Genomic DNA, 12,863 nt, shown 5'->3' on the forward strand with positions numbered 1-12,863 from the left:
GAAGCAGTACATCCGTGAAGGAGGAACTTAGTGATTCTTAAACAAAATTCACCATGGCTACAATGTTGGTAGCTAAAATATTATACAAGTACTGTTTGGAATGAAAGTTTTCAGGTGTTGGCTGCGTTAGAAATAGTCTACTCCATGGTAATTTCCTTGTTTAGCCAAACATTTAGTGATTATAGAATACAGGCAGAAGTAAACTATATGATAACCAGAAAAAGCATGGTGAAAATATAGTGAAATCCCTGCAGGACTACGAAACAACAAAAGAAAAGAGAGCACGTTTAAAAGAAGTGCTGATGCTGACCACATTTATGATTAAAATGAGTTTATCTCATATTTTCTCCTGGTGCTTTTTTCTTTTAATGTAACTGCCTGCTGTAGCAAGGGATAGGGCAGAGGCCAAGGTTAAATAATGACGAGAAGCAAGAAGGGCGTTAAGAATAAGTGTATGAGAGAGGCAAAAGGACAATTGCAGAAGTTCTGGGGGGGGGGGGGGGGAAGGGAGGGTGGGCAAGATCTGATAGTACTAGAGTATAGTCTAATACATAACTGGAGGAAGTTGGAGTTTTTTTAGATACAATACCCTTGCAAATGTTACGCTTTAGACTTGCGGTTCACAGACTCTGGTCTGCAGACCTCTTGTGGCAAGTTCTCCACAGTCATTCCTGGCTTTCAGTTAGGAGCTTGAGAGTCTGTGATGGGTCTTTAGTAATTTTGAGGATTGACACTAGTCTAAAGGGTTTCGGACTGTTCTTTTGCTCAGTGATTATTGGGAGACTAAAGAGCGTTGTTAACGGCTTTGACAACGTGTGGGGTTTTTGGCGGGGTGTGTGATTGGAGGGGAAAGAATAAGGTTACAAAATCTGTTCTGTCAAAAAAAAAAAAGAAACCTTCTGGAAAAAAATCAAGAAACCTGTTGAGTTGTGGAGTTTTGTCCTTTTTTTTTCATTCTAGTATTTTATCTGCACATGCATGAAGAAGGTACCTGTAATGGTGCATGGTATTTTTTAAGCAAAGTTTGGATCTGACATCCGGTTCTTATCATCACTAGTTCTGCTTACAAGTTCTGGAGGTTTTAGACAAAAGCACTCCCGACGCAACCGATTTGTCTGCACTGCTCATTTATTTTCTCACAGGACACAGTGGTTAAACCACTTTGTTGTTCATACTTTTCACAGTGATGTAGAAATGTAAAAAATTTGCAGGGGTGTTTAAAATTGTTTGCGTTGGGTCGGGAGCCATAACCTCATAAGGTGGGAGCGGATTGTGTAATAGCACCATGACAAAGCAGTTCAGGACTGCAGGATGTTGGAGTGGTTCCCCACAGTAAAGTAAACGGTTTGTTTTTAAATCATTGCACCAGCCATATGCTCTAGAAATTTCCATCCTTTTGAACATTTTTTTCTGGAGAGGAGCAATAGGAGAGAAACTAAGTTCATCTATTTCCAGTTATTTTAAAAATTCGCAATTAGAAGTTCATCAGTTAGTATTCCAGTCCTAAGCGGAAGCTTTTTATTTCCATGTTTGACATAGAGAATTAGAAAAATATTATTATATTATATTGTATTATATATTTGCAACACTGCTTCGAATTTTAATGTTGGAAAATAATTTTTAGTGGTATCTGTCAGAAAATAAACTGCTTTTCTTCCTTCTCTTGATTTTTGCCTAATTCCAACATTATATGTGTTCCTGTAGTGAAATCACAGTACTGATTTTGGTGTTTTCTTGCCAAGACTTGTATATCACAAACATGCACTCTTAGATGAACAGCAGAAGCAGTGGACAGTCAGCTTGGATTAAAGGGGGAACATAGAAAATGTCTTTCTAGATTAACTGATCCTGTATGATTGTTATCATCGGGATGCTGCAGGGATTGTTCTGGGTTAAAACGTTCAAAGGGCTGTAATGGAGCTAAGCAGCTAAATAATATTTAGCAACTAGGAGGAATTTTGGAACTTAGGTCCCTCTTCTTTTGAAAACTCCAGCCTTGATAGCTATAAAACTATCTGAGGACGAACAGCCCGAATAATAATTGCAGCATTTTTTTAGATTGGAGTGGACCTCTGCGTCCAACCACCTGCTGACAGCATCTCTAACTAGAGCAGCTTGCTTAAGGCCTTGTCCAGTTGCATTTTCAGTATTTGCAAGGATGAAGATGCCACAGCCTCTTGGCAGCCTGTTCTGGTGTTTGATCAGCCTCATTATGAAATGAATTTTCCTGATCTCTAACGAGAATCTTCTGTGTTCTGATTTACATCCGTCGTCTCTTGTCCTGTCCCCTCCAGAAATAGCGTGGCTTCATCTTCTTTATTTCCTCCTATCAAGTAATGAAAGAAGCCTCCTCTTTTTCAGGCTAAACCAGCCCAGTTCTCTCAGCCTCTTCTCATACCTCCTGCCAAGTATTAATATTAGGTTATTCTACTTGAAGTAAGTGATGGAAGTACGCAACCTCTTCAATTCCACTTCAGAATTTTCTGTGAGGGATACTGTGCTTTAAATGTTTAGATCTTTATATTCTTCTCTTCCTGTATTAGCGCTAACATAGTTTTCTTCATGCAATATCATAAAACATGCTGCCTTTCTCTGGGAAGAACTACTTTTCTCTCAGAAAAGTTAATGTGCTGTACTAACGTTCTGCTGAATTCCTGCTTTTTAGTAGATTTTTTCCACATACACGCTGAAAATCATGTAAGAAGTTATCATTTATTATCAAAATCAAAAATTTCCAAAGAAATGTGAAATCATTTAAAATCAGTAGCTCTCATTTCAAAGAAGAAATTGTTAAAAAGCCAGCCTTAAATATAATAAAGTAATAAATATGGAGAAAGCGCCTTTACAATAAACTAGTTGTTTAAGCATTAATGTGGCATGTTTCAAGTAGTGATTTATGAATGATGAGTCAGACTTGGAATTCAAAACTTGTTTGATAAAACAGAGTAAACAATATAAAGATTTTGTATGATTAAATTGCTTATTGCTTAAGCTCAATTTACTATTCGCTTTTGTTAAATTAATCCAAAATAAAATCAAATCCAGATTCAAACCCTGGACCTTCTCTATAATGATCTGAGTACAGTCAAGTAGAACCTGCATTCTCTAGCCTCGAGATGCTCATTAAAACTAGAGTTTTCAGTGAGAAACCATGCAGTTACGAAGGGATTGAATCAACAGCTGGCATTTTTACAGCGAGCTTTGAGCTTTCATTTAAGACATTTAACTTTAGTGCATCTCTGATGATTTAATATGTCTAGCTGTACATAATTTACTGTGTATCGTATCTAACATAGGTCTGGCTAGCTTTTTTATTTTTTTGGAATACAAGGATTTCACAAAGCTCAAAATGGGGCTTTGTCTACCTTAGGAGCTGGGAGGAGAAATACCGTCACTCCATTTTGGGTCTGCTCCAGGTGTGAGTGCCCAATGACAGTGGCACCTAAATAACTTGAAGTGAAGCAGCTGACATAGGGACAGCAGTTCACTTTGCAAGACCCTAGACCCAGCTCTTTCGTAGTCCCCTCTAGGCTACTCCTAGAGTGTCATTGCTTCCTGAATGGTCTTTGTAAGCCCTGCTGGGGAGGTGGGACATTTTGCCCAGGTGTATTTCTTTCATTGTTTGTGTGTGTGTTTGTAGGTGCTTGGGGACCTCATTTCAGGATACTATGTTAAAAGGGCTTTATCTCACTAACACTGTCCTTTGCAGACACAGTCATGTAGTATATTTTAATGTTCACTGCAATTGCTTACCTATAATGGTAGTGTTAAGGTAAGGTATTCCATTTATTCTTACACAATTTATTTTATATTTTGTGTTTTTAAAAATTATGTATCCTCTGGAACTTGAAATTTCCTGAGAAGTTGAAGAAAAGCTAAGAAACTTGTTTCATATTTTGTTAATTCTTTGCCTGACTGTATGCAGTTTTTAATTTTATAAATCTTTATTATGTCACCTTTTCTTCCCAAAGACTTATTTATTAACTTTTTAATTTCCTCTCAGGAAGGCTTTTCTATAATTCACATTTTTCTGACCAGTCTCAGAATTTTCCTACTCTTTAGTATATCAGTTGAAAACTGATTTGCATATTGAAACTGGGTGGACTTCTTAAGTAATAACCTATTTTCAGCTTGTTTACTCTTTTCTTAAAAACTGATTTCTTTTTTGGTTTGTTTTTTTTTTTTAACAGACTTAGGGACATCTAACTGATGTTTTCATTGAATTTTTCTCCAAATTGGTGTTTGAACCTTAATCCCAAGGGTCTGTAAGAAGAAATTAGTTTCTTTGTACACACATGTACGGCACAAGTTTTAGTAGGAACAAGTCAGATGAGCCGCTTAATTGAAAAACTAATTTAGCCTCAAAGTGAAGTGGTTGGAATGTGTCTCCCAGTTTTTACCAATTCTCTACAGTAATACCGACTAATGTTTTATGCATGTGTCTTATTTTTTTCCATGCATGGATTTTGGATATACAGGATAGCATAAATACCATATTCCCTTTAGTCCCTATGATCACATTAGAAGGTAGACTGAGATTCTTCTTTTTTTTTTTTAATAGACTCAGAACCGTATGAAGCTGATGGCTGACAACTATGAGGATGACCACCTCAAATCCTCATCCCATTCCAACCAAACCAATCACAAGCCCTCCCCTGACCAGGTAATGTGTCTCTCTTTTTCACTTTAAAAATAATTTTTACTATGGGGGCTGATTAATTTGAGTCGTATGTAATTTTCCCTGACATGCTTGCAGTACCTTGGAACAAAAATAGCATTCCAGAGTGCAGTTATAAACCAGAAATGGATGTTGCTGTTGTGTCGTCTTTGTTGAAAACTCCTGAAATGTGAACAAACAGTTCCCGGTACCAAGCTGTTATTATGTGGGTGGAGAAGAGGGGGGCAGACAATGAGAGGGAAGAAAGAAATGTTACTCTCTTAAAATGTAAGACTGGAGTCCTGCCTGGCATATATTCAGATTTTAGTAACTCAGGTTTACTGCTTGAGTGTGTGGAGTGTCCAGGACTGTTTCTTGTCTTCAGTAGCAGGAAATCATGCTCCAGGATCAGCTTTCTGATCTATGGATTGCATATGAGCAGTTCCCTTCATTTCCCATGAGGAAATCCTGGCCTCTGTGCCAAATGAGCACAGACTGCTCCCTCACAAACTCAATGGGCCGTGAACTGAAGGAAAATCAATTTACCATCTCCAAGGCAGTGAGGAGCCTCCTGTGTCATTTACAAAGCACAGCCATGTGCTTGATAACTATCAGAGAGATTACCTATCCCTTGGGTAGCACAGAAAATGCCAACATAATTGCATATCCCATGTCGTAATCTCATCCATTCTAGTTTAATTAAAATATTAGTGATCATTAATCACTGCCTTGACAAAGTGAAGGAATGTTTGGCACTCCTCTTTGCCCTCTGGCTCATCTAGAAATTGTTGAGATTTGAAGGAAGGCATCTCAATGTAGGCCTTTAAGCACCAACCTAGTGATATGCAGAAAGTATGAGTAAGGTACAAGAGGAAAATGGCAAAAAACAATTACATACTCATCTGGCAAAAATAGATCTTTAAAAATCTCCTTTCATGTCTGTATCAGAAGACAATAAGGGGTATATACAAAGCAGAAAATTTCTTATTTTCAGAGATGCAACTTCCTTTTGCATCTTGTTCTAATACCTTCCGCCAGATGATAAATAAAGAACTGTAAATTGACTAGCTTGAATTTTCTGCAATGTTTTTGGAAAATGTTGGTCTTACCTTCTTTGGGAGAGTGCAATTGTTAATACTGCAATTAAATGGCTTTCTTAATCTTAATTTGGAGGAAATGTTAGAATATCTGTTGTTTCTACACTGTGAGTCTATAGTGAAATGAAGCCAGAATGTAACTTTAGTACATGCTTGCAAATGAATGCAGCATAGCATTCACAGATGAAATGAAAAGATGAAACGTAAAGAAAAGATAAAATTTAAACATTTAAGGAAGTTCTTGCAAAGACCTTAGAGGGGAGGGCAGTAGGGAGGAGAGGGCAGGAGAAGGGTCTGATTGCACTTTCCCTTTACATAGGGGCATTTTAAAAACTGACAAAGCCTGCAAGAGAGCAAACCAAGCTGTACCTCAAAGTGGCTCAGAATGTTACATAAGGAATTAAACACTTTTTACTACTATTTGTACTTACATATGTGCTTTAAATACTAACCAACTCTTTATTTCATTCCCATGCTGCTCTGGGGCTTTTCTCCCATTGCCACCTCTGCACCGCTAGGATGAGGAGGAGGGTATTTGGGCATAACCAGTCAGATGCTCTTAGTTCAGCCATTTTGTTCAGAACGGTGAGAATCAACTTTTCTTGCCAATAGAAGAGTTTCCGACAGTCACTCTCACATCTCGCTCCCGTGTGCTTTGTGAAACCTGGGTGTGCTCCTTCCCCCTTGCTTGCGTAGTCTCTGCATGAGGGTGTTTCTTGTGTGTTTATGTGTAGTTTGTGATCTTCTTCTTCTAATCATCGTGTCATTGTTTCATGATGTCGTGGGGAGAACTTTCCAGGGCATGTAATTGAGTTTCTATGCAAAACTCTTAATGTGTACGAGAGAACAGGAAATGCCTCTCATATCATTTGTCATTGACTTCATGGAGGAAATGTTTTCAGTCGGATTCTTTTTCAAAGCAGTTTGCACTGTAGCCAATTACATGTATGCTTTTTCGATTCTGGTTAGTAAAGAATTTGCTCAGAGATAATGTTCCTCCTGAAGATAATGTTCCTCCTGAAGGTTTTAAGCATGTTGAGATCTGCTGCCAAGATTGCTGCCATGCATGGTGACCTAACTAGTAACAGATATTTATCAGCTCAGAATAGATGATTCTTGATATGGACTAGGAATATAAATTTTCTGTAAATTTGAAGGCAAAGAGGAATATCCCCTTAACCTTCCCCTCTCCCTTCCATCTCCCTTGTTCTCTCAAAACGATGGGGGAGAAATTGGTAGCTGTTTGTCATTTAAAGTACATTTCGTTTCTCTATGTCTGCATCCACAATTTTCTCTTTTCTGCCATCAAATTGTCTCCACGACAACCCCCATTTCCTGAAGAGAAGGTAGTACACAGGACAGAGCCCTCTCCTCACGCCTGTTCTCTAGCAAAGAAGAAAACATCCTTTACTAACCAGGAGCCTTGATAATATTGCTACAAAAGTCAAATATTGATTATTAGGATACAGTACATAGGATTCATTTATGTCTTGTAGTATCAGTTTTAAAGCAGAATAAATTTATTTGAAGTACTTAAAGTATTTTAAAGGCTTGAGATGTGATGACAATATTTTAAAAAATTTACATGAAATTTTTTCTTTCTTCACTTAGCCTTTTAAGAAAAAAATATTTCACATGAGTTTCTTCGCAGTTTTTCTCAGAATTTGATTTTTCCATATCAATTATTTGAAAGAAAACTCTTATGAAAATTTCTGTGGAAATTTTGGACCCTTGCATTTCTGAAAATTATTACTTTATGTTAGATTTGTATAACATTCATGAAAGAATAAGCTACTCTCTCATCTCTTCACACTTGCTCAATTAACTGCAGACTTACATGTCTGTCTGACTGTATAGATCAGATCTCTCTTTTCAAGTCAACCATCTGAAAAATTTAATCCAACTGTGGCAGTGTCAAACTTGAATTTCATGCCTTGGGGTTTGAACTGAGAAAATCTTTTTAGTGGAAAAATTGATAAAGTGCTTCATTAATTTACACTCGCTGTTGATTTCACATTCTTTTTGAATCACTGCTCTTGCAATGGTTGTGTGTTAGTATATGATATTAAAAGTTTTAGAGATAATGCTTGTAAAGATCTGCTGAAGCACAGCAATTAAACAGGAAAGATCAGGTAAGTAAATGATGAAAAGGAAGAAGACACTCATTATGAAGGTAGGAATAATTCTGATTTTCATTCTAGAGCAAACATGGAGGTTGTGTAGAAAACACTGATAGATCTTTCTCTTTTCCTCTCCCATTCGTTGATATGTTCATGAATACAACTGTGCTAAGAGTATGGTTTCTCTTAGTTTACTGAATTAATGGGTGGTTCACATTAAATACAGCATATCTCTCCACTTTGTACTTGAGGCATTTGCCTCATGAAAGCATGTTACAGAATATTCTAGTCAATGAGGCAGCCATCATCCTTGCCTTACATGCATCTCATCTGAGAAACATGTCAGCCTCAAGATTGTCTTGCATGCATCAACAGGGAAAGTATAAAGGTGACTGATGCCTCCCAAGCCAGTTGTTCCCAACAAAGTACATGTTTTTACCATGATATTCTATGTACATTCCAAAAAAAGTCCTTATTCTCTTTGTAAAAGCGAAGATGATATAAGTCACAGAGTCCCTAACATGCATGTGTTGAATTAAATGTATGTATTACAATGACAAAAAAGTGACTAATAGCACAGGACTTGGCAATAACTTTGTTTTTTAAAGTTCCTTTCGGTCTGAGGATGTAATCGCCTCTGGTAAATACTGAAGATAAAAGGGAGACCATGAAAATATGTACAATAGCAAACTACATTATTTTATTTTTATGTTTTGGGGTTTAAGGCTTTTCCCCTCCAGCATTCTGGAACTGACTGAATTTAATATTTAATTATGCCAGTTCTGTACATGACAGCATTATCAGATACGGCTCCCCTGAAATGGAGCACTGTTTCTAAACATATGCGCCCTTCCTGTAGTTTCAGAGAATGGTAGTTTATGTTTAAGTTTACAGTTCAATGTAAATACCATCTTTCATCCTGAAATAGTCTTGCCTAGCCTTTTTCTGTAGGCTCATTTCCTTGCTGTCTGAATTTCTTATGACTCCTTTTATTCCACAGATGGAGCTCTATCCTCCTCTATATCCAAGCGTATTCCAATGCGCTTTCTCATGAGGCTGCCCCTTCGTGTTTCTCAAATGCTAAAATGGTCTGGCCAATGGCTTAATTAGTTATTATTCACTTTTATAAAAAATAATATGAATTTAACTTCATGATATCTAATACATACAAAAGGATATGTGTGTATGCTTGTGTATCTTGTTGTAAATTTGTACCGCGTATGTGCTATATGGGGGAAAGAAGAAGCAAAGCTTCCATACATAAACTTCCCAAGCTGCTCAGTTCATCTAGTTTTCTTGTGAAGCACAGGCATGCTACCTACGATGTGGGAAAGTGTGGGTGTGGTTCAGAAATCTGTTTGTGTTACCTCTGCCCATCAGAAATGAGGAGGACTGCTTTTGCCAAATGGGTGTAGTGGGCGTAGGATCACAAAAAACTGTTGGAAAACTGAAAGACAATCAAATTAAAGGACACAGGGAAAAGCAAGGACAGAATAGAAGTGCTAAGGGCAAGGACAGAGGAAGAGCAAAATTGAAACTCTGAGAACTGAGAGATTTATCGTGGTATGTAATTTATATATACTGTATGTGCGTTTTTAAGTGTGCGTGCTGTTGTAGAGCATTTTTCTTCCCATCTTCCACGGCTCTGGGTTGCAGTAGAAGTTGGAGCCTAGTATATGCTGTCACTAGACGAGCTTTTTGAACTCATTCTGTGGAAGCATTTTCTATTAACAGTTGCCAACAAATCCTGAAATCATCGATATGCCTGCTAAGGAGCAAACCATTTGGTCTTGCTGTGCTTGAATTCCAGGAACAAAATCTGAAAATGAAATTTAAGCTTATTAGAGTAACAGTGGAATGGTCAAAGAGCTAGCATTGACCTGGAATGCATAAAAATGGGGATTTTTCAAGATAATGAAAATATTGACAAGTTCCTATTACCGTAAAAATATTGCAAGACAAAAAGCTTCTTATCAGTGACATTTTTCTTTACTACTTGATTTTGACAAATTTTAATGCAGAAGCAGTAAGTATTGCGAGTTGACTGCTGAAGACACTAGCATGATTTAACACATCTCTTAAGATTTCAGAGGTGATGTCTGTGGGGGTAAGTCATAACAGGAGAATATTTGAATCGTTTTTAAGAACTGAAAAACAGTCAATTCAAGTAAATTTCATAGACTCCTTGTCAAAAGCAGTATAAATTATAATTTGCAGCATCATCAGATTACATGTATGCATTGTGTACCAAATGTAATGTTGTAATTTGACTTTGCCAAGAGTGTTTCTGTAAACAAGAGTCATCTAAACCTAAGAACTGAAATAGAGGGAAAGTCATCGTTATGAAGAATGTTTAATGAATTCAGTCTGAATTTTTTAACTATAGTTTTTAATCAAGAGCTCATAATATTCTAAAGGACATCTTTAATGAATATATTGTTTCTGAAAGCAGACTCATTCTCAACAGCCATTTGTGATTAGTAAAGGGTAATGGAGCTTGAATGACATTTCTGTGTTCTATTTATTAGGACAAAAGTATTAAAAGGATTAAAGTAAGAGTGATAGAAACAGCTAAATCTCACAGAGAAGTTGATACTAGTAGACGTATGCAAAAACCATCTCAATGCTCAAGGTTGTAAGCCATGTGTTTTTAACTTGTGTCTGCTGAGCAATTTTGTCTCACCCCTAGGAATGCCCAGGATGAGCATTCATAATTTTCTTTTTGCTTGTTTTAGAGGGGCATTTTATTTATTTCCATCTTACAGCTAAATGGAAATGCACAAGTGGACACCTAGAGGAAAGTGGCAGAAGTAGGTGACAGGCAACAGGTCGTAGTCTGAAGAACTGTGACTGCTATGATGGTAGAGTAAGAGGGATAGAAATAATGACATTGAGGGAGACAGGGCAGGACATCTTGGGACTTAATTTAACCTTTGCCACAGCTGTCAAACCCCATGAACTTTTCATTGAGATCACTACAGAACTAAAAGTGTCTATACTTTGGGAAGCTTGAGGAGAATTTTTATTTTTTCCTACATTATTTGGTGCTTGGATTAATATACTGATTTCTTTTAGTAAAGTAAATACCTTATTCATTATGAGTTCCATTTACAAATGATTACACAGGCATTAATTCACTGCATAAATGTGATCTCTTCACATGAGACACATTTTATGCTTGCAGCATGTAGAGAGCTGCTCGTCCTACTGTCACACTTCTTTTAGGTTCTCAGTGTTGTCACTTATTACACTGTGACCTCATAAACCTTTTAAATAAATTTATTTTCAATGTGGTCTTTTTAATTGTTAGATCATGCAGAATGGTCAAAAACACCGAGCTTTTGTGCCTCACTCGTTTTACAATGTAATTTACTGGACACAGCACTAGACCACGATTCAGAAGATAAATTCTTTCCTGGCATCGTCTCCAACCACTCGCTTGTTCTTTTTCTCCCTGTCTCAAATTCTCTAATTGTAAAATGAGCTGAAGTTTTTGTAAAGTGGAAGTTCTGCTTGGGAAAAGTACTATGTAAGTGCTAGGTAATATTATTACACAATATTCTAAAATAGTGTTATTACAGTGATATGATGGTGATTGTAATACCTCATTTTGAATTTGTTCCCAAAATTATGTTAGATTTGTATTTGACTCAATTTATTAATACTTCTTATTTTTCCTTCCAAGATCCTATTCCTTCCCAAAAAAGGGAAAATAGCCCATATGTTAAACATTTCAAGGAGCTGCCATTCCAGCCTGCTGATCTTTAGATTGCTGCCTCTTCGTCTTCACTGTCATCTTTTGTCTTCTGAAGGGTCATTTCTTCCCCTCTCTAAAAATCTACAAACTAATTGTGTAGTGTATAATAATCTGTTACAATAAGTGCGTTACAATTCTTCATTCATATGTGTAAAAACACTGTGAAAGAATGTGTCTTCTTATGCTTACCTTAGAAATAATACCCTGTGCAAAATTTGAAGGCAGCTACATGAAATAATCTTACTTTACTTAAACGTTATCACTTGGCCTGACTGAGAGATAAGATGGCAGGTTTGTTTTGTCATACTGGTGACAGCCAGGGCTCCTCACTCCCACTTTCCAGGTGGGTAACCCTTTAGTAAGAACCCTCATGTGATGCACTCAAATAAGGTGATGTAACTTAATCAATTGTTACGAAGGCAGCACTTTGAATACAGTTGTCCCAGTTAATCGCAGGACCTGCCTTCCATCCCTGCGTATGCGGGCGTCGTCATTAATTATGAAGCTGAAAGACTCCTGCGCCGTCAAGCTCAGGCAAGGAGACACAAAGAGTTCCTGGACTGACAATTACTGCTCTGAGGAAGTACAATTCAAAATCCTGATTTAGCTATCATACAAGTATCTATTCTTTTCAAGCTTTTTCAAGCTTTGCCTTTCTTCAGAGAACAACCTTTTCCCCTTTGGCTGTAATACCTCTGAATAAAGGAAAGCCTTTTGTAGTGATCTTCTCACTTTAGTGTAAGTAACAATCCTGTTATGGTGGAGTGAACAACTTCAGTAATGCTAATATCAAACTTAATGTTTTCCTTTATGATTAATCTTCTACCATTCCAATGTGGAAACGGTGCCTTTCCACCTTCTGTCTTATTCTATACCCATACTGGCATGTAATCTTTGACCCAGTAAGTGAAGAGTACTGTTAGACTGGGATGGGCCAACCTAGAGAAAAATGCTGTCCTTAAAATGATGTTAACTTCTGGTCCTTTCCCTGTTTCTGGGAACAGTTCTTTTGCTAGCTTTTTTTTTTAAAAAAACTCTACTATTTTGCTATCTTAATCACTATTTTATGTTTGAAGTACATCTTCTCTGTCCAAGAATGTTATATCTACCAGCACAAAAGAACTGATCTTGATACACTGTTCATCTTCTTCCTGATCCCAGAATGATAAGACTAAGATTTCCAGATGGAATTTTGTAATCTGCAGCTCTGGGATGAATTAAGCACTCACAAC

At 37.1% G+C, this 12,863-nt stretch overlaps 1 protein-coding gene across 1 annotated transcript in view; it reads left to right on the plus strand.

The window, feature by feature from the left end:
- ERC1 (ELKS/RAB6-interacting/CAST family member 1) overlaps positions 1–12,863 on the plus strand; it is a gene marked incomplete at its 5' end in the record, with an annotated part of 203,483 nt that overhangs the window by 170,459 nt on the left and 20,161 nt on the right. The window contains one exon of the mRNA XM_009578108.1: positions 4,562–4,663. Coding sequence (XP_009576403.1) covers positions 4,562–4,663 — 102 coding nt within the window. The remainder of the gene's footprint in view (positions 1–4,561; positions 4,664–12,863) is intronic.

This window comes from Fulmarus glacialis, unplaced genomic scaffold (assembly GCF_000690835.1).
Source record: "Fulmarus glacialis isolate BGI_N327 unplaced genomic scaffold, ASM69083v1 scaffold6230, whole genome shotgun sequence".
NCBI lineage: Eukaryota > Metazoa > Chordata > Aves > Procellariiformes > Procellariidae > Fulmarus > Fulmarus glacialis.